Source organism: Eptatretus burgeri, chromosome 5, assembly GCF_056783735.1.
Source record: "Eptatretus burgeri isolate ZD-2024b chromosome 5, Ebu_testis_v1, whole genome shotgun sequence".
Lineage (NCBI taxonomy): Eukaryota > Metazoa > Chordata > Myxini > Myxiniformes > Myxinidae > Eptatretus > Eptatretus burgeri.
In genome coordinates this window covers 420328-443661 of record NC_140965.1, presented here as the reverse complement: position 1 = coordinate 443661, position 23334 = coordinate 420328, and the positions used below count along the sequence as shown (strand labels likewise).

The 23334-nt window shown below is 44.7% G+C and overlaps 1 protein-coding gene across 5 annotated transcripts in view; it reads right to left on the bottom strand.

Moving 5' to 3' along the window:
* The window catches only part of LOC147025677 (transmembrane protein 19-like), a 104866-nt gene that overhangs the window by 18218 nt on the left and 63314 nt on the right, over positions 1-23334 (bottom strand). For 4 of the 5 annotated variants that reach the window (XM_085880350.1, XM_085880353.1, XM_085880352.1 and 1 more), the window contains one exon: positions 7098-7307. In XM_085880350.1, the coding sequence (XP_085736476.1) occupies positions 7098-7307 (210 nt within the window). Of the gene's footprint in view, positions 1-7087; positions 7308-23334 lie in introns of all 5 variants that reach the window. The other variant, XM_085880354.1, reaches the window with a different exon arrangement.

Here is a 23334-nt window from a genome sequence, read left to right as displayed (position 1 = left end):
GCCTCTCTCTCTCTCACCCATCTCCCTCTTTCTCTCCCACTCATCTTCCTCTCTCTCTCTCCCACCCAACTCCCTCTCTCTCCCACCCATCTCCCTCTCTCTCTCCCACGCATCTCCCTCTCTCTCTCCCACCCATCTCCCTCTCTCTCTCCCACCCATCTCCCTCTCTCTCTCCCACCCATCTCCCTCTCTCTCTCTCCCACCCATCTCCCTCTCTCTCTCTCCCACCCATCTCCCTCTCTCTCTCCCACCCATCTCCCTCTCTCTCTCCCACCCATCTCCCTCTCTCTCTCCCACCCATCTCCCTCTCTCTCTCTCTCCCACCCATCTCCCTCTCTCTCTCTCTCTCTCTCTCTCCCACCCATCTCCCTCTCCCTCTCTCTCTCTCTCTCTCTCTCTCCCACCCATCTCCCTCTCTCTCTCTCCCACCCATCTCCCTCTCTCTCTCTCCCACCCATCTCCCTCTCTCTCTCTCCCACCCATCTCCCTCTCTCTCTCTCTCCCACCCATCTCCCTCTCTCTCTCTCTCCCACCCATCTCCCTCTCTCTCTCTCCCACCCATCTCCTCTCTCTCTCTCCCACCCATCTCCCTCTCTCTCTCTCCCACCCATCTCCCTCTCTCTCTCTCCCACCCATCTCCCTCTCTCTCTCTCCCACCCATCTCCCTCCCTCTCTCTCCCACCCATCTCCTTCTCTGTCCCACCACTCTCCTTCTCTGTCCCACCACTCTCCTTCTCTGTCCCACCACTCTCCTTCTCTGTCCCACCACTCTCCTTCTCTGTCCCACCACTCTCCTTCTCTGTCCCACCACTCTCCTTCTCTGTCCCACCACTCTCCCTCTCTGTCCCACCACTCTCCCTCTCTGTCCCACCACTCTCCCTCTCTGTCCCACCACTCTCCCTCTCTGTCCCACCACTCTCCCTCTCTGTCCCACCACTCTCCCTCTCTGTCCCACCACTCTCCCTCTCTGTCCCACCACTCTCCCTCTCTGTCCCACCACTCTCCCTCTCTGTCCCACCACTCTCCCTCTCTGTCCCACCACTCTCCCTCTCTGTCCCACCACTCTCCCTCTCTGTCCCACCACTCTCCCTCTCTGTCCCACCACTCTCCCTCTCTGTCCCACCACTCTCCCTCTCTGTCCCACCACTCTCCCTCTCTGTCCCACCACTCTCCCTCTCTGTCCCACCACTCTCCCTCTCTGTCCCACCACTCTCCCTCTCTGCCCCACCACCCTCCCTCTCTGTCCCACCACTCTCCCTCTCTGTCCCACCACTCTCCCTCTCTGTCCCACCACTCTCCCTCTCTGTCCCACCACTCTCCCTCTCTGTCCCACCACTCTCCCTCTCTGTCCCACCACTCTCCCACCCCCACCTCTCTCCCTCTCTCTCTCTCTCCCAAATGTGACCTATTAATTATTTGTGAATACCCTGGTATCCCCAGGGTTTGGAGAACATGCAAGTGAAGTTTCCACTTGATCTGTCAAGCCGTTCTGGAGAAGACTTAGATTTTAAAATGTTTATTCTTCAAAAAATAGCTGCCAAACCATGTGACCGATGACGTCATTGGTGGATAACTTTTTGTTCCTCATGGATAGATGATCATACATGTAAAGTTTCGCCTCAATCTGTTCAGCGGTTTCAGAGAAGATTTTTGAAGGTTTTATGTTCAAAACAATATGGCTGCCGAACCACGTGACCGAAGATGTCATCAATTTTTTGCCAATTACAATTTAGACCCAGGTGACCCTCAAAAATTTTCATACTGATCGGATAAAGTGTTTGACATATGCAATTATGATGTCATAACGAAGTCACGTATGATATAAAAAAAATAATCACACTCGTTTCCCTTGGGTTGTACTTCACATGTGCCAAGTTTCAATTTTTTTTCCATAGAGCGGTTTTGGAGTTATAAAGGTCCAAAGTTTTTCTTTTTTTAACCAAAATGGCTGCCACACCATGTGACCTATGATGTCATAGTTATTGTAAAAACATTCCACATGAGTAGTCGCATCTATGGTGAAAATGTCATGAAATTTCTATGGTGATAAATAAAACCATGCTGTCCGCTTCGATACAACCCCTCTTCGATCGGACACCTGACCCACAATATCGTCTTTATCAAATCAAATTCAGAATGAATGGCCGATTACATCTTTGGAGTTTCACGTTGATCGGAGAAGGCTTTTTGTCCAATATGGCTGCGAGACCATGTGACCGATGATGTTGAAATTTTCAATAAATATTTCCCATACCGAGTCGATCACATTAAAAAAAAAAATTCTCTGAAACCGCTTTGCCTTTTGAAGGAAGGCTTTGCAGTGATGATCCACTAATGTTGCTGCAAATATTTTATTTAACAATGACCTCATCAATCACATGATGTGGCAGCCACCTTGGTTTTAAGGTTATAATTAAACAATTATTTCTCTGAAACCATTTTACTTATCAATACTATTCATTGAGGTCATGATCCACTGCGCTTGCTGCATAAATGTGAGTTAAAAATGATGTAATCAGTTACGTAGTGTGGCAGCCACATTTGTTTCAAGGAAAATATTAAAAAATTATATTTTGGAAACCGCGATAGCAATCGATGGGAATCTTTGCAGTTGTGATCCACTGGCCTTGCTCCATGTGATGCAACATGTTTCATAATGATCTGTTAAGCGGTTTTGGAGAAAAAAGGTTTTTTAATTTTTGGTTTTCAAACTAATATGGCTGCCAAACCACACGACCAAGGGCATTGAAAATTTGGACTTTGTCCATGATTGGGTAGATGATTACATGTGTGAAGTTTTGTTTTGATGGATAAGGTTCATTTTTCCATCCAATATGGCTGCCACACCACATGACCTCTGACATCATCATTTCACACTGTATTCAGCATCAGGGTGAGATGATATTTCGTAAATTATGCTTCGATCGGATAAGCAGTTCCAGAGAAAACATTATTGAATATTTTTCTTCAATCCAATATGGCTGCCAAACCATGCGACATCAATTATTCTTTATCACCCTCGTGTCAACAAGGCATGGTGAATAGGTGTGTGAAGTTTCCCCTCAATATGTCTAGCCATTCTGGAGAAGATTTTTTGAAGGTTTTATGATAAATCCAAGATGCCTGCCAGACCATGTGACCCATTAAATCATAGTTATCAAACTTATTCAAGATGGTTAGTGGATAATTTTTATGCAGTTTCACTTCGATCTTTAAAACAGTTCTGGAGAAGATTTTTTTTGAAAACAATATGGCTGCAAAACCACATGACTGATGATGTCATAAAAAATGGCTGTCAACCAACCAATCCCAAGATGAACCTCACAAATTTTCATACTGATCAAATGTAGCGTTCTACATGTCGAATTTTGAACGGGATACCACATCACCGATGTCAGAGTCAAATCACCCTTATTCCCCATGCAGGGTAGTTGCCAGGTGCCAAGTTTCAATTTCTTCCTTGGTGCAGCTGCCATCCCATGTGACCTATGACGTCATAATTATCATTAAAAAAATTTACATGAGTAGTTGCATCGATGGTGAAAATTGTGTCAATCGGATAAGCAATTGCAGAGAAAACAGAGAAAATTTGCATGGACGTACGTACATACGGACGGACAACGAGAAAATATAATGCCACCAGCGACTTAGACACCAGAGGTATAAACATAGAGGCAATGCCTCTGGGTGCTCACCTGGTAGCGGCTGGATAAGATAACCAGGGAACCATTGGTAGGCATGGATGACCCACAAAAGATGAAATGGAGAAGAAAGTAAACACCAATGGATTATTTTTTTTAATGATGCATGAGCAAACTTTGGTGCAGCCTTATAGGCCACTTGGCCCGAAGAGGATAGATGAGAGAGAGGAGAACAAACTTTAGTACATCACGGGTGATGAAGGTGGTGGTCAAGTTTCATCGGAATTGTGTGTAGTTTCTGAAAAGAAAGCAAATACCTCTTTTGGGAGGCAACCCACCCTGTAGATCCCCTTCGACCCAATTTTTTTTAATGCCATGAACAATCTTTGGTACATCATGGGTGATGAAGGATGGAGTTAAGTTTCTATACTTTGAAGCGCGCGCGCGCACGCACGCACGCACGCACGCACGCATGCACACACGCACGCACGCACGCACGCACACACGCACACACACACACACACACACACACACACACACACACACACACACACACACACACAACTATTATTCAAAGAATAAAGATGTAGGGATGGTTTCACATGATCATTTCCTGTGACCATCCCCACCTTGTTTACATCTTTTTGGAGGAACATCCCTTCATCCTTTTTCATTAAAAAAAAAAAAGTTTTTATCACTTGTATTATTTTTAGAAAGGAGTAGACATTTGTGTACGAGTGCCCTGACCAAATAACAAAGTCACAGTTTGTGAGAAGATGGAGTTTGATCATGAAAATGAATTTGACACTGCACACGGGTTTCAATTACCTCCTTGGCCAACAAATGGCAGTTTTCATTGACAGAGTCAATTAAGGACCATTACTCAATGTGAAATGACCTGTGACCTGATGAACCTTGAACGGAAACTATTTAAGGCCCAGTCACACCTTGACGTTTGAGCCAACGTATGCCGATTTTTGAAATTTTTTTCTAAAACGCTGGCACACGTTGAATACGTTATGGGCAAGTTTTGATAACATTGAGAGCACGCTGAAAAACACTGCCATACGTCGTTGTACGCTGGCTTTAAACGTTGTACTTTTCGGTTGTCCTCAAATTTTTGCATGCTTGAAATTTCATGACGTATGCCGGCGTATGACTCACACGTTCCGCTACGCTGGCCACAAGTTGTATGCACGGTCTGCGATCGTTGACAGACGTCAACACATGCTACTTGTAAGTTAATCATAAGTTGAGACACGCCGAGGTAATGTTTAGCATACCCGAAACTTATTTCTAACCGATGATTAACGTGTTGTTGGCACGTTACGCGATCATTGCCACATGTCGACAGACGTTACTTTTAAGTTACTCATAGGCTGAAAGACATCGGTATAATGGATCGTCCTTGCGTCAGCGTCCACGGCCACGGCCAGGACACTTATTTGCAGCATTCTTCAAACTTTTCTTCGGCATGACGAGGATGTTCACACTTCGATGTCTAGCTTGGCCATGATTCCAATTGTCCATCGGCAGCGTCTATTTAAAATAGTCGAGTTTGAGCGTTTTAACACATTCAGAAGAAACGCTTCAAATTTCCAAACCCCAGCGTCAAAAAACAAAGGCGAGTGACAGCAATTTAAATCGTTCATTGTAAACAATGAAAATAGTTGAGTGGTACCGTTTAAAAGTCGTTGAGTGTAAAAAAATCCAATTGTTGAGCGCAAGCGTCTACTTTCAATAGTGGAGTTTGAGCGATTTAGCACGTTCAATCGAAACGATTAAAATTTCCGAGCGCCAGCGTCAAAAAACAAAGGCGAGTGACAGCAATTTAAATCGTTCATTGTAAACAATGAAAATAGCTGAGTAGTACCGTTTAAAAGTCGTTGAGTGTAAAAAAAAAATCCAATTGTTGAACGCAAGCGTCTACTTTCAATAGTGGAGATGCAGCCATTTAAATCGTTGAGTGGCAGCCTATGAGTAGCAAACCCCACGTCACCGGCAAAGATAAACTGCCGCACGATATGGATAAGTTAGGCTATCGTTGGGCATAGTTTGTGAACGCCGGCTACACGATAATTATTCGTTGGTATACCGTATCTATAAGTTATCGAAGCGCTCTATGCACATTATTAGTTCATTGTGCATTTGTTCAACCCGTTATGAATAGACCTAAATCGTAAAAACAAGCCATAGCTCATTGTTGAAAATGCCCCATAAAAAATTAGCCGCAAAGAACTTCGAACAATGGTGCAAAGATGTCTCCTACCCGTGGACACGTGGACGCAAGGAGGATCCATCATAACCCACACCCTCGCCCTCACACTCACCTACTACTGCCAACATGAACAAACTACTACTAATACTAATACTGATACTGATACTGTTACTGCTGACATGGACATCGACTCAAAAAAGGACTCGAAAACACTGTTGGGTTCCCCTTTTATGAACACCATTTTTATATACCAATTCCCAAAATCGCTGAGAACACGTCTTTATATGGCAGTTGTAAGTTAGAAACACGTTCATTTATTTTTTTTGTCGATCGGAAGACGTCATTGGAATACGTCTACATACGTCAATGTGTGTTGGGACTATGTAAAGAATTGGTTCAAAGCACGTCAAATATAAGTTAGAAATAAGTTCCGCGTAAAAAAGACATTACCTCGACGTGTTTCGACTTATGAGTAGCTTATAAGTAGCCTTTGTGGACGTGTGTAAGCGTCCGCATATCGTGTGTACAACTTATCCCCATCGCATGCGGAACGTGTGTCATACGCCAAGTATGTCGTAAAGTTTTGAACATGTTTAAAATTTCTTGACGTACTCTACTTACTACGATGTATGATAGCGTACTTTAGCGTTCTACTCACGTATACCAAACTTACTCATACCGTATTTGACGTGCCCCAACGTTTTAGACACATTTTTCTTAGGTCGGCATACGCTGACAAGATCGCCAAGGTGTGACTGCGATGTTGACACTTCCATTTCTACGGCAGTTATGATTCGAATCGTTGTGCGTCAGCCTTTTAATCGGCTACGTCACGACATCGTCGGCGATGCGTGCCACGCGCTATGCCTAAGTTATACTATCGTTGGGCATAGGTTGTGTAGGCCGACAACAGGTTCAGCATTCGTTGGTATAAGTTATCTATAACACAACGAAACGTTCTGTGTCCGTTACTAATGCGTTATACACAAGACCAAGTCGCTATGAATACGTCCGAATCTTTAAAAAAAAAACATCAAAAGTTCAACGTAAGCCAGCGTTTTACATAAATTTTAATACGTTGCCATCGCTGGCTAAAACGTCAAGGTGTGACTGGGCCTTTAGATTCTGAATTATCACTACTATTCCATCTGTGTCATCAACTTGTTACCTCTTGGCACATAAAATCGGCATTAAAAAGGGAAGACCGATTGCTGGAGATGTTACTCACAAACTCTGACCTGAATACTGTAAGGTAGCTCCAAGGAATGAGTCTATGATGGATCCAAAAAAGCCAGCGAGAGCTCCGTACAGTATCAGGGGCCATTGTGGGGGAGCTGCCTCCAGACCAGGTGCCAAGGCGTTAGTGCCAATAAAAAATGCAAGTCCCACAGTAAGCCCTCCACAAGCACTTGCTATAAGCCCTGCAGGGGACACAGCACCATTGGTACCTGAAAAGACAAAGACAAGAGACTTTGGCCAGCATATCAGTACAAAAACATATTCACCTTTCAACAGATATCGTGGAATCACAAACTTCCTCAACCAAAACAGATATGGCACAGACAGATTTACATCTCCGTCTGACCAACTATTAACCTGCTTGTTTGAGTTGAATAGATTTGCTGTCCGGGAGTTCAAACCAAGGAGAAAACAATGCAAACCAAAATATCCTTTTGATCAATCATCCCGATGAGTTACACAAAAAACATCCCCCGCTTTCTGTTTTTCAAACTACCCTTCAGGCATTCTCCATTAAACAGTGGTACATGCAGTAAACCGACAGATTCAGTAATGAGGAAACAAGTCGAAACAACCAATCTTCATATGCATATCGAGAGTAAAGACGGATTCATGTGCTTGCCTGCCATGCAGTTGAAAACAATCAACGCTATGTGGTTCATTTTTAGCTCCAGGGAGCTTATGGGATGGTGCGTCATCCGTCCGTCCGTCCACAAATACTTTCAACTTCTTCTCTGAAACTACACATACGATTTTGATGAAACTTTACCACAACGTTCATTACCGTGTATTTTCGTAAAGTTTGTTCCTGGCATTAAAAATATATATATAATAATAATAATAATAATAATAATAATAATAATAATAATAATAATCGGGCTTGAAAGGGGTCCATGGGGTTTTCCCGCAAAAATACATGTTTGCTTTCTTCTCAGCAACTACACATGCAATTCTGATGAAACAACCACAACCTTCATAATCCGTGGCATACTAAAGTTTGTTCATGACATTAGAAAAAAACAGGGAATGAGCGGGTCTACGGAGGGAGTTCATGCGGGGGGGGGGGAGGGGGGTTGCCACCTAAATAGATATTTGCTTTCTTCTCAGAGACAAACAATTCTGATGAAACTTGACCACAACCTTCCTCAACAATAGTGTACCAAAGTTTGTTCATAACATTCCAAAAATCGGGATCTAAGTGGGTGCAACGGGGGTGCCCCTCAAAATATGTATTTGCGTTCTTCTCCGAAACCACACACGTAATTTCAATAAAACTTGACCGCAACCTTCATCACCCATAACGTACTAAAGTTTGTTCACGCCATTAAAAAAATTGAGGTCAAAAGGGAGTGTCCGGGGCGGCGGGGGGGGGGGGAGATTCACCCCAAAATAGGTGTATGTTTTCTTCTCAGAAACCACACACAATTCCGATGAAACTCGACCACAACCTTCATCACCCGTGATGCACCAAAATTTGTTCATGCCATTGAAAAAAAATTCCATCGGTATTTACTTTCTTCTCCATTGCATATTTTGTGGGTCATCCATGCATACCAGTGGTTCCTTGGTTTCTTATTCAGCCACTACTCGGTGAGCGCCTAGGCGTATTGGCTCTATGTTTAATTACCTAAGAACAATGTAGGATACGGTTCAAACTACACTACCTATTGAAAGGCAGCACAGCCCACTACTAACGAGTCAAATAAAACAAAAAAAAAATGAAATAGAAATATCCAAGAGATACTTCAATCTATTATGGAGTACAATTGTACTCCACAATTCTGATGAAACTTGACCACAACCTTCCTCAACAATAGTGTACCAAAGTTTGTTCATAACATTCCAAAAATCGGGATCTAAGTGGGTGCAACGGGGGTGCCCCTCAAAATATGTATTTGCGTTCTTCTCCGAAACCACACACGTAATTTCAATAAAACTTGACCGCAACCTTCATCACCCATAACGTACTAAAGTTTGTTCACGCCATTAAAAAAATTGAGGTCAAAAGGGAGTGTCCGGGGCGGCGGGGGGGGGGGAGATTCACCCCAAAATAGGTGTATGTTTTCTTCTCAGAAACCACACACAATTCCGATGAAACTCGACCACAACCTTCATCACCCGTGATGCACCAAAATTTGTTCATGCCATTGAAAAAAAATTCCATCGGTATTTACTTTCTTCTCCATTGCATATTTTGTGGGTCATCCATGCATACCAGTGGTTCCTTGGTTTCTTATTCAGCCACTACTCGGTGAGCGCCTAGGCGTATTGGCTCTATGTTTAATTACCTAAGAACAATGTAGGATACGGTTCAAACTACACTACCTATTGAAAGGCAGCACAGCCCACTACTAACGAGTCAAATAAAACAAAAAAAAATGAAATAGAAATATCCAAGAGATACTTCAATCTATTATGGAGTACAATTGTACTCCATATTTAGGGATAGCATGGGGGAAAAATGGCCACCCATTCAAATGTGTGCAAAATTATCCACTTAAAAAACTCCTATCGACTGAAGTCATAAGCATTTAAAAGCCATAACTTTTATTCTCAAACGTTTTCATAACTAACAAGAATGTGGGTGACGATAGTGGTGACAGTGTTGTCCTCGATCTCCACCACTTTTGCAACTTGCAAGAATAATCAACCAACAGGAGATTTTTTTCTATTCCCATATTTTCAATGTTTCCGGATGCAAGGGGTTAATATGCCATGTCAGCAGGAGATTTCACGAGTACAACATCACTTTTCCTTAAGCAGACATCCTAAGGAACAAAATGATACCTATTTTGTCTTGTTCTAAAGTTGTGCAAGGTATGACAAAAATTTGGCCCCTGAACCACTGCACTAAGAGCACTGTGCTTCCAATTGGCCTTCCCATATGGAGGTCAGGGTCCTCAGCTGCTCCAGCTCAGATCTGTTCTTGCCTCATGACACTCACTGGCATACAGGCAGTGAACCATGTCTTCTTTGTCCTTTTCCATCTGGATGTCTGCTCAATCACCAGATAAGTATGCATGACTCAGCCTGTCGGCCACATACTTACATGTACATTCCCAGGAAATACTTCACATCTAGCTCATATTCCGGGAGTCTCAAGAGCATTCACATGCTCAGAGGTTTCTTGAAAATTGCCTCTCATGGTTACTGATCCATCTGCACATTCACAAGCTTCTCGTACATGTACTGGTGGAACTTGTGGCACACATCGGAGACTACCAACAGTTCCTTTTCGACCTGCGCATAGTTATTTTCAGTGTCCATCATGGACCTTGATGCAAAGTGAACAGGCCGTCCCTCCTGGAGTAGACCCAAGCCCACTCTTGCCCGTATCTGCTTGGACTGTCACCGGCTTGGAGACGTCATAGTATCTCAGAAGGGCTTATGTTGCCAGTGCCGCTTTGACTTTGTTGAGACTTTGTGTGTGCCCTTCTTGAGCAGTGCACGGAGTGGTGCCATTATCTCCGACTCGTTTGGTAAATACTGTACTAGGTATTTGACCATACCCAACAGGTGCTGAAGACTGCTGGTCTGTCTTCTGGTGTCGGCATGTCAGCAATCGTTTGGACCTTGGATTTTACCTGGAGTCAGTCCCGACGACTGATGATGTTGCCCATGCACAGCACTTTGGGCACTCGGAGCTGTACCTTGGTCCTGTCAAACTTCACATGTTGTTGGCGAGCTCTCTGCAAGACCTTGTGCAGGATTTGATCATGCTCTGCCACAGTCTCAGCAGCAATGATCATGTCATCGGCGATGACCTGCACACCAGAAATGTCGACGAAGGCTTCCTGGTTCCTCTAATGCATAATTCCACTGGCTGATAGTATGACGAAAAGCATGCAGCAGAATCTCATCCTGCCCCAGGATATGTTGAATGTACACAGGAAGGAGGACTTCTCGGTCAGCTTCAGGGGCCGGTAACGATTTTCACATCAGTGTCTTTCTTCTTGAGTTTGGCGGCCTTGAAGTAATTCGAAAATTGTGCAGCCCACTTGTCCCATGCATCGGCAGCATTCAACGCCTTAAAATTAATCAGTCCAGGAGGCTTCAGGACTTCCATCACAGAATTTGGTTCAAATTTCTGACAGCCCGTAACAACGTTGATGACTCCACAGGCTCAGCTCAAGCAGAAGTGACACTTTCATTTATTGGGTACATGTGTGTGCACGCATAATGAGTACATACCCACATCTGGAGCATGCGTATTCTGATACACTTCCTACTTCCGAGGAATAAACAATTTTTGGGGGGTGATTTTTTTTGTTTCATACCTGTTGGGCATGTTGCGGTTACAAGTGGCCTGGTAATGTATTAACGTAAAAGGAACATGTCCTTGGGGCATCCCTTTTGCAATATTGTCAGCAAAAGCAAGTGACTTGCAAACTCCAAGGGCGTGTTCCTTTTAAATGAACAGCAAGCCACTTACAGTTGGCTCGGTAAGTGTGCTGATTTCTTTGCTGACCGACAGGTAAGCAATACATCCACTGATAAGTGATAGGTATTTGAGTATTAATGTTTTGACAACACATCATTTAAAAGGTCCAGAAGTGCAGTTTGGAACTATTATTGGAAGGGTAAAGAACTATTTTGGGAAGGTTGGGACTATTTTGGGAAGGTTAAATCAGTCTCTGAAACTAAACATATTTTGGGAAGGTCAAAAGTTACATGCTCACTTTGTTCAATATACATTGCTCATCACTGTAATACGTTCAATATGCGAAAATATTTGAAAACCAAACACCAGAGAGAGTACCTTTGAGTGACGGTTGATATTTCAGATTCAAAGAAACCAAAGTCTGCAACAGCAACAAGTTCACTTTCGCACTCGATGATTGAAAGCACTTTTTGTAAAATGTCCAAGTACGGCACCGATTCCCCGAGACAATATCACTTTGAACAAATGCTGATAGATATGATCGTTTGAGACATGCAGCCTGTATCTGTTGTTGAACACTCTGGCTTCAAAGACTTTGCAAGGGCTTTAAACTGAAAATATGACCTCACAAGTCCTCACACAATTCATGTGAATGATACTTCCTCAAGTGAATCAAGAAACCAGGGCAAAGCTTACCAGGATGATTGACCTTGCTACTTCCAGTGCCCTCACAACAGACATCTGGACATCTTGTCAAACTCGCGCATTTCATCACCATCACGGCCCACTTCCTTGACGGTGAATGGAATTTGTCATTTAGATACAATTTATTTTTAGCTCACATGGAACGCAGTTTTGGGGAGCTTATGGGATGGCACGTCGTCCGTCCGTCTGTCCGTCCATCTTGAAACTTGTTTTCTGAAACTACACATATGATTTCGATGAAACTTTACCACAACCTTCATCACCCATGATGTACCAAAGTTTGTTCATGATATTAGAAAAATCGGGGTCTAATGGGGGGGGATCTTCTCCGAAACTAAATAAACAATTTCAATGAAACTTGACCACAGCCTTCATCACCCATGATGTACGAAAGTATGTTCATGACATTAGAAAAATCAGGGTCTAAGGGGTGTAAGGGTTCTTGTTCACACCACTGAAAAATTTGAAGTTGAAGGAGTTCTACACAGGGATTGCTCCCCAAAATATGTACTTGCTTTCTTCTCTGAAACCACAAACACAATTTTGATGAAACTTGACCACAACCTTTATCACCCGTGATGTACTAAAGTTATTTCACGGCATTAAAAAAAAATCCAAAGGTATTTACTTTCTTCTCCGTTGCATATTTTGTGCATCATCCATGCGTACTAGTGGTTCCCTGGTTTTCTAATCCAGCTGCTACAAGGTGAGCACCCAGGGGTATTGTCCCTATGTCTTTAATTATGAATTTGCCACCAGAAGAGATGACTCACACCAAGTCCTTCTCAGGACTGCGTTGGGTAAGTATTCAATGAACACCATCTAGTTTGTGTATTTTTAATCATCGTTTTCTGTGAAAATAGAGATGATTCCTAATGAGCCTCAAATCTACTCTTCACTGCTCTTTCCAATTCAAAAATAGATTGGTGATTCAAAAAATAAAACTCCCACCCCTTCACCATTGTTTTTCAGCATCTGTCCATCTCCACCAATAAATGTCAGTGTGTGTCAGTCAGTCCATACATCTCATCCATAACTCCAAAACCATGAAACCTAGAGGCCCCAAACATTGCATGCACCCAAAGGGAACTCCAAGGTAGCGCATGAATGAAAATTGAGTGTTTGGGTTCATTTAAACAACCCCTTTTGAAGATAAATAATTTCCTAATTTAATTATCCTTCATCAAGGCTCATCATTGGTCACCTTTCTGTCCCACACTGGGGTCTTAATTTGCCATTGTCTGTGGCCTGCTCATCAATGCCCTGACTTGGAACAGGCCACAATGGTTTCTTCACGATAAAGTTAAAAAAAAATTTTTTTTCACTTTCCTCACTCATATCATCAAATGCCTCATCATCCATCATGACTACGAATTGCTTGAGGGAATGCAATTAAATGCTAAAACTGCCACATATACCAGCGTTTGTGGCCTTATTTCATTTCCACACATGCAATAACCTCTCTAATCTCTTAATCTGAGCTGAATTTCAAAATTTAAACTTCATAATTAAATTCAGCAGCAGTTCTGACTGCTAACAAAGGGCTCATTATTTTGTCTAATTTGGATATTGCTTGATATTCCGGGTGTGTCCAGGTACATGGTGTTTATATGACCGATTGGCGATTGCTAATCGCTTGCCAAACCTGCTGTTCCTTATCAACCGTTTTGTTGGAGTGTTTGCTTGAGTGAGCACTTGGTGAGTGCTAAACAAGATGCTTGGTTGTTCATTTCCATGCCATGGTTGTACACGGCAAAAGTATTCACACCGTCACCGAATACATCCATCGACTTGAACAAAGTTCAGGCCCAACTTGCCTGTGTTTGGCCCCGCATTGTCGTACGGTCCCTCGGGCAGTGGCTCGTTGCTGAAAATGTGCAATTATATTTTGACGTTTCCCCTTTTTCTATGATCTTTCATAATAGGACCGGTCACTTTGTCATAGATAGATACATATCAAAATATTAAACATTTTGTTTTTAAAAGTTTCTTCAACCATGTGGTTGGCATGCTTGCTTGAAGCTCTCTTCAAGCTTCGATATCTGCAAGCTTTGATGGAGTTACTGCAGCGCACTTCTCCGTGAGGACATCTCCGGAGTTAGAAAGCAAAATAAATTAGATGATTACAACGAGTAAAAAATGTTTTCAATTGTTAGAAAACAATGAATCGCCACAACATGGCAGGATAGCTGAGAGGTAGGCACACTTCCTCGAAGCTGTCTGTCTGGGTTCCAATCTCGACAAAGCCATAAACGATCATTCCGGTGTTTCACACGCAGGGTGATTTTTTTTTTTTGTATACCTTGTTGAGGCTCGTATGGGAGCGAACACACAACACACAGCAAGGGGGGCATGAGACAAGAGGGGCAGGAGACAAGAGGGGCAGGAGTGGGAATGACAAAACAGTGGGGAACAGAGACATTGGAGATCTGTGGAAGGGAGAGGGATGGGGCGAGGAACACGGTGTATACAAGATGGATATTACAGGGACTTTCAGGAAGGAAAGCAGGGAATTTGAAGGAGGTGGGTGTGGGGTGGATTCACGGGGGTAGAAAAGATCGAGGATTTGGATGGCGGATGATAAGAGGTGGAGATGAACAGCTGTTTTGAAGGCATGGAGGGAAGAATGGGATTGAACAGAGTGAGGGAGTTTATTCCAAAGGTGGGGAAAAAGAGGAATGAAAGAGTGAAGGTGAGCAGTGATTCGTGATTTTGGTAGTTTTACCAGAAGGGGGTTGTTGGCGGACCTTGAACGCCCTGTGGAAATATGGTGGGGACAAATCGCAGACAGAGCATGGGGCGGGGGGGCTTGACCAGAGAGGAGATGGTAGAAGACAGAAAGACCACCGACCTGCCTGCGGTGAGAGAATGAGAGGCCCGAAGACTTGGCCTCATCGCAGGAGATACTAATGATCCTAAATGCCTTGGTTTCCACAGCGTGAAGCCGAAAAGGTGAGAGGCAGGAACAACAGCCCAAAGGGGAAAGAAGTACTCCATCATGCTGCGGACGAAAGCTTTGTATGTGGTCAGGAGCTCAGGTGGGCCAAGGAAGGACGTTGCATGACGGAGGATTCCCAATCGGTGACTGGCTTTGGAGGCCAGGTTGGAAATGTGGCTTTCCCAGGAAAGATCATGGCAGATTATGAGACCAGAAGCTTGAAAAAAGGACTTATTCCAGAGGATTGTTGAGAAAGTAGATGGGGAGGGGGGGGGTTCCAAGCGGTCCTTTCGGAGAGACGTAGTGAAGGTATGAGATTTGTCAGGATTGAAAGACATGTTCAACATGTTGGACCAGTTTGTGATTTTACCCAAATCTGCAGAGAGCGAAGAAGCTGCTGCTTGCCGGTCTGAGGGATGACAGATGGTACTGCAAAGAGATAAGAAGGATTTTCCAGGGAGTCGGAGAGATCATTGATGAAAACCAGAAAAGGAACAGGGCCCAGAACGCTGCCTTGAGGAACTCCAGCCTGGACAGGAAGGGGGGATGAAAGAACTCCATTAAGGGGGACACATTGACTGCGACAGGGGAGGAAATATATGAACCATGAGTGGAGATGGCCTTGGATACCATAGGAAGAGAGTTTGGTGAGCAGGGCAGGGTGCTAGACTGTGTCAAAAGCATGCGATATGTCGAGGGATATGGCTCTGATTTCATGTCTGGCATTGAGGACCTCCATCCATTGTTGGGAGAGCAGAAGCAGCATATCTAGCGTAGAGTGACTTGGTCTGAAACGAAATTGATGATCAGAAATGAAGCCATTGGAGAAGAGGAAGGATTTAATGTGTGAAGCGATGATGGATTCTATAACCTTGCTGATGATTGGGAGAAGGCTGATTGGTCTGTAGTTGCAGGGATCTGTTTTTGCACCTTTTTTATGCAGAGCAGAAATGTTTGCTGATTTCCAAGCAGATTGCAGATGACCTTTGGCAAATGAGAGGGTGGATAGAACAGGGAGAGGGTGAGCAAGAGCAGAGGAGCAGGCTTTGAGGACACGTGGGCTGACGTCGTCTGGACCGGTTGCAGAATCTGAGTCGAGGTTTGACAGTAAACTCTCCACCTTGTCAGGAGAAAAGGACACAGAGTCCAGGGTCAGTTGGGTGCGACTGGCTAACGTGGGTACAGAAAGCGATGGGTTTTGGACACACGATTTAGATGCAAACACCGAGTTCAGGCATCCAGCCTTCTCTCTCCTCTCCTCTCTCTCTCTCTCCCCTCTCCTCTCTCACTCTCTCTCTCTCTCTCTCTCTCTCTCTCTCTCTCTCTCTCTCTCTCTCCCCTCCCTCCTCTCTCTCTCTCTCTCTCTCTCTCAGGACTTTCAGGAAGGAAAGCAGGGAATTTGAAGGAGGTGGGTTTAGGGTGGATTAGCAGAGGTAAAAAAGATTGTGGTTTTGGATGGGGGGAGATAAGAGATGGTGGTGAACAGCTGTTTTGAAGAGCTAGAGGGAAGAGTGGGATTGAAGAATGTATGACTACTTCGGCAACAACCTAAAGAAGAAATACAAGAAAGGAGTTGATCTATTTTAAATGGACACAGACAGCTTTATTTTGAAAATCAATATGGAAGATGTTTATGAGGATATGTTACAAGAGGATATGTCACTTCTGGTTCTGGGTTTGGAGCGTTGGCAGGTCGTCTTGGGGGCTCCCTGCTGACGATCTCAAAGTTAAGTTTCCAGTCGTTATCTGTCCCGTTTTATGTCTATTTTCTCACCGACATGTTGCTGAGTGTTCCAAGTTCGGTTTTGTTTCAAAAATCGTGCTATTTTGTGAGTTTTCGTCGAACTTGTCTTACTGGGTGCTTGAGGCCTATACTTGAGGCTTGAGGCCTCTTTGTTCCCTTGAGGCCTCTTAAAAACCTTGTTCCCCTTGGTGTACGATCATGTTTATTTGTTTTTTCTCCCCATTATCTTCAATTGCTATCTTTCCCACTTTCTTAACGTCCCCCATCCCTCCCATATAATCACTCTATTTCTTATCTTAAATAAAAAACAAAAACAAAAAAAAAACACAACCTTTCTCCGATTCTTCTTCTTCTTCATCTCATCTTCTTCTTCCTCTTCTTCCTCGATTTTTTTCTACAACACTTCCATGACATAATCTGTTGAAAACTCTCTCAAACATTAATAATAATAACAAAAAGTATCTCTTATAATGCTTCATCTTCCTCTTTCACACATGTGGTACTCTTTACTGTATCAGAATGCATTACTCTTCTACTATTTAAACAGACTGCTCTCAATTCGACCTTTCCTTCATACCTTGCCTAAAAAATCCAACTGTTACAGCGTTTCTTCTCTCCATTCTCTGAATTCACCTTTATTGCATCCCTCAAGAAATGTGTTTAATCGCATAACTGACCTCAAACTTATAAAAACCCCAGTTTGCTATGAATGTTCACTTTCCATCAACCATTCTTTTTTCCAACTTCAGTGCCAACTCACTCCTCTCACCCCTCACTCTCAAAGCAACCATCCCACTCTTCTCCCTCCAAGCCTCTCTCTCAAAAACTCCCCCCTTACCTTTCTCCCACCATTCATCCCCCGAGCTCATCCTTCCCAAAGTTGCCCCTCTCCTATCCACAAAACTGCCTCCTTCCACTGCCCTCTCACCTCCAACTATTCACTCCACTTCCTCAAATCCTCAACTGCCTTCTTCCCCCTCTCTTGTCCCCCCTCTCCCCCAGCGGCACAGAGCGTTTTCTCCTCCTCATTCGGCCCCCTCCCCTAGCTATTCTGCAATCCCCCACACTCTTTCAACAACACTCCTTACCTCCCCCCTCCTTCGTCCCTTGTCCTACTCTCCCCTCCCCCCCCACCCCCTGCACCCAAAGCCTCCTCCCCTAATTCTTCATTAAAAGTATGGACCTCAAATATCCGGGGCCTTCGCTCAAACCTTTCAGATCTTTCCATACAGGTTGCCCCTTACAAACCAGACATAATCTGCCTAACAGAAACTTTCCGCCTCCAAGACGTGTCTGACTCCCAAGTATCTCTCCCTGGTTACTCCCTCCTCCGGTTTGACAGACCTGAGCCTCGCCCTGGAGGAGGAGTTGCTCTCTTAATCAAAGACTCTGTTGCTCACTCTCCATGCACTGCCCTCACTCCCCGACACCCCCAGGAATACCTCTGGCTACGCCTTCCCCTCCACTCCCACCTCATGTTTATATGTGTACTGTACCGTCCACCTAACAGTGATGACTCCATCTACACCTCACTATCTGAAAACATAGACCAACTTCTATCCTCTCATCCAAACTCTCTCTTCCTCATATGTGGCGACTTCAATTGTCATCATGCCAGTTGGCTCGGTGTGGGTACCTCTCTCACCTGTCATGGCACTTCAGCAAAAACTTTCTGCGACTCAATCGGTCAACTTCCCGACCCGGATCTCAACCAGTGGTACTCCATCTCTTCTGGATCTCATTTTGACAAATTTCCCTGACAATATCTGCTGCTCTTCCTCCGATCCAATTGGTTCTTCTGACCACGTCCTTGTCAAAATGGACATCTCTCTGGCTATTATCAGAGAACCACCTCACCGCCGTCGAGTCTGACATTTCACTCAAGCCAACTGGCAGGGTCTCCAAGCAGCCATCAAACTTATAGACTGGTCTCCTATCACTACTTTCTCCAACATCAACTCATCCTGGGAATTCTTTCAAAGAAACTTGCTCTCCCTCATGCACAGATTTATCCCCTCTCGTCTTCAGTTGTCCTACCCTTCCTCCCGCCCTTGGTTCACTGAAGCTTGTGGTGAGGCAGTTGTCCTGAAACAACTTGCCTTTGCCTCATGGAAAGCAAACCCAACTGAGGGCAATCTCAGTTCCTTCCAGAAAGCTCGGAACAAGTGTGTATCTACCCTCAGGAGAGCCAGAAAACAACATCTTTCTCTTCTCAAGTCTGAACTCTCAAACCTCTCTCCCTCCTCAAAATCCTGGTGGCATCTAATGAAATCTGTTTCTGGTGTATGTTTCCCCTACAACCCCTCCTTTACCTCAAATGGCAGCACTGCTGATACCGCACGTGACAAAGCTGAATGCCTAAACTCAGTGTTTGCAGCTAAATCTTGTGTCCAAAACCCATCACTTTCTCTACCCACGTTAGCCAGTCGCACCCAACTGACCCTGGACTCTGTGTCCTTTTCTCCTGACAAGGTGGAGAGTTTAATGTCAAACCTCGACTCAGATTCTGCAACCGGTCCAGACGACGTCAGCCCACGTGTCCTCAAAGCCTGCTCTTCTGCTCTTGCTCACCCTCTCTCTGTTCTATTCACCCTCTCATTTGCTCAAGGCCATCTGCCATCTGCTTGGAAATCAGCAAACATCACTGCCCTGCACAAAAAAGGTGAAAAAACAGATCCCTGCAACTACAGACCAATCAGCCTTCTCCCAATCATCGGCAAGGTTATGGAATCCATCATCGCTTCAGACATCAAATCCTTCCTCTGCTCCAATTGCTTGATTTCTGATCATCAATTTGGTTTCAGACCAGGTCACTCTACCCTGGATATGCTGCTTATGCTCTCCCAACAATGGATGGACGCCCTCAATGCCAGACGGGAAATCAGAGCCGTATCCCTGGATATATCACGTGCTTTTGACACAGTCTGGCACCCTGCCATGCTCACCAAACTCTCTTCCTATGGTATCCAAGGCAATCTCCACTCATGGCTCGCAGACTTCCTCTCCTGTCGCAGTCACCGTGTGGCCCTAAATGGAGTTCTTTCATCCCCCCCCTTCCTGTCCAGGCTGGAGTTCCTCAAGGTAGCGTTCTGGGCCCTGTTCTTTTTCTGGTTTTCATCGATGATCTCTCCGACTCTGGAAAATCCTCTGTATCTCTTTGCTGATGAATCCACCCTCTGCCGTACCACCGGTCATCCCTCAGACCGGCAAGCAGCAGCTTCTTCGCTCACTGCTGATCTGGATAAAATCACAAACTGGTCCAACAAGTGGAACATGTCTTTCAATCCGGACAAATCTCACACTCTCACTATGTCTCTTCGAAAGGACCGTTCAGAAACCTCCCCCCCATCCACTTTCTCAACAATCCACTGGAAGAAGTCTTTTCTTTCAAGCTTCTGGATCTCACTATCTGTCATGACCTTTCCTGGGAAAGCCACATTTCAAACCTCATCTCCAAAGCCAGTCGGCGACTGGGAATCCTCCGTCGTGCAAAGTCCTTCCTCGGCCCACCTGAGCTCCTGACGACTTACAAAGCTTTTGTCCGCAGCCTGCTGGAGCACTGCTCTCCCCTCTCGGCTGGTGCTCCTGCCTCCCACCTTTCTCGGCTTCACGCTGTAGAAACCAAGGCATTTCGGATCATTGGCATCTCCCGCAATGAGGCTGAGTCTTTGGGCCTCTCACTCAATCACCGCAGGTTGGTCGGTGGTCTTTCTGTCTTCTGCCGTCTCCTCTCCAGCCTCGCCCCCCCCCCCCTGCTCTCTCTGCGATTTGTCCCCACCACATTTCTGCAGGGCGCTCAAGGTCCACCAACAACCCCCTTCTGGTAAAACTACCAAAATCACGAATCACTGCTCACCTTCACTCTTTCATTCCTCTTTTTTCCCGCCTTTGGAATAAACTCCCTCACTCTATTCATTCTCATTCTTCCCTCCAGGCCTTCAAAACAGCTGTTCACCACCACCTCTTATCATCCCCCATCCAAATCCTCGATCTTTTCTACCCCCGATAATCCACCCAAGCCCACCACCTTCAAATTCCCTGCTCTCCTTCCTGAAAGTCCCTGTAATGTCCATCTTATATTCCCCATGTTCCCCGTCCCATCCCTCTCCCTTCCACAGGTCTCCTAATGTCTCTGTTCCCCACCGTTTTGTCTTTCCCACTCCCTCCCCTCCTGTCTCATGCCCCCCCTTGATGTGCGTTGTGTGTTAGCTCTCATACGAGCCTCGACAAGGTATCCAAAAAAAATAAAAAAAGACAATAATATTTATCATACAAGCAATTACAAACCGAGTAGTCATCTGTTCTCCACAGAAAATGAAAAAGTGATTGTAAAGTTTAAAGATGAGGTGGGTGGTTCAATTATGAGTGAATTTGTCGGATTGCGAGCAAAGGCTTATGTTTATAAATACTATTTTTCAAAGGATAGTGCTTATACATGTGATAAAGGTTATGGGGGGTGGGGGGGTAAAGAAAAATGTGATCAAAGAAACAACAAGTTGCGGTACATTCAAAGTACACCACCTCCATGGCAAATAAATAAATTAGAAATCCTCCAGCGTGCAATATCACCGGGGTGTCTTCGGCGCCCGGCGATGCCGCCATGCACACACATGGAGTTGGAATTGAGAGGGAGAGTTGTGCAATAAAATTGAGGATTTTAGAAAATTTGGCCTTTTGCCCTTATGGCCAACGTTTACCTTAAAAATTAATAGGTGGTTGAATTCAGCGACCTGATATGCGAATGCTTTCAAATTTCAAGTTAATCGGATTAAAATTGAAGATTTTAGAAATTCAGCCTTTGTTGACCTTTTGGCCTATGGTGACCTCAAAAATAATAGGTGCTTGAGATCAGTAACCTGATATGCAAATGCTCTTCAAATTTAAAATCAATCAGATGAAAAAAGACGATTTTAGAAAATTTGGCCCAAATTGACCTTTTGGTCGACCAAATTTTACGCAACTTCAATGTGGGACCGTCGCAGGGTCAGTGACCATAATCTTCGAAAATTAATAATATAATATTAATACACAACGTAAACTAGAACGGGCACTCATAGAGCACATACCTTCGCTGCCACTACTTTTTTTGTTCTTGGAATGAGTGTGGGGAACTGGTTTCATATGAATGGTCTTATGACACAAACCACATATCTATAATGTCATGACCAAGCTGTTAGGGTTTCGACTTTCGGGGGCTAGAGACTAAACAACAATCAACTCACGTCGTTTTGGCGAGTCTTCATTCGCAAGCTCGGTGAATACAACGTTTCAACAAGAGAAGGTAATCTCATTTGATGCTGGATTCATGCAAATCGAATAAGAATTGACTGAGTTATGCCGAAAACCGCATATTTTTCAAGGGCGTGACCCCCCCCCGACATTTTACCCCAACCGGTGACATGTGTTATGACGTCATTGTGTCACAAGATTGGGCATTAAATTCTGAACATTTTCGTGCTGGGTTCATGTAAAGCGGACAAGAATTGACCGCGTTATGACAAAAACCGCATATTTTTCAAGGTCGTGACCCCCCTGACCTTTGACCCCTAACCGGTAACAAGAGTATTGGGCGTCATTGTGTCATATTGCATATCACAAGATGAGGCGTTGAATTATGAACATTTTGGAGTTAGTTGCATGCAAATTGAATAAAAATTGACCGTGTTATCGTAAAAGAGACGATTTTGACCTTTTCGTGACCTTGACCCTTGACCCGAACGATCCCAAAATCTAATCAAATGCTTCCTGGCTAATAACCAATCATCCCACCAAATTTCATGCAATTCGGTTTAATACTTTTTGAGTTATACGAATCACAAGATTACAAATAAATAAATAAATAAATAAATAAATAAATACACGCCGACCAAAACATAACCTTTCGCAGAATGCGAAGGTAATTAAGTGTCTTAATATAAATATTAAGACACGAGCAAATACAACCCATCACATCACTGATGGGAATACTAAGGATGGGGGTGGAGGGAAGAGAGTGAGAGAGGAGGGAAGGGGAGTGAAGAGGGAAGGGGAATGAGTAGGGAGGAAGATCGAGGTGGGGTAGGGGAGCGAGGAAAGAAGGAGGAGTAAGGAGGGGTGGCAGAGTGAGGAAGGAGGGGGGAGTGAGGAGGGTTGGGAGAGTGAGGAAGGAGGGGGTAGCAAGGAGGGGTGCAGAAAAGGAAGGCAGCATGAGGGGAGGGCAAGGTAAGGCAGTGTGAGAGGAGGGCAAGGGAAGGCATTGTGAGGGAAGCGCAAGGTAAGGCAGTGTGAGGGGAGGGCAAGGGAAGGCAGTGTGAGGGGAGGGAAAGGGAAGGCAGTGTAAGGGGAGGGCAAGGGAAGGCAGTATGAGGGGAGGGCAAGGGAAGGCAGTGTGAGGGGAGGGCAAGGGTAGGCAGTGTGATGAGAGGGCAAGGGAAGGCAATGCGACGGGAGGGCAAGGGAAGGCAGTGTGAGGGGAGGGCAAGGGAAGGC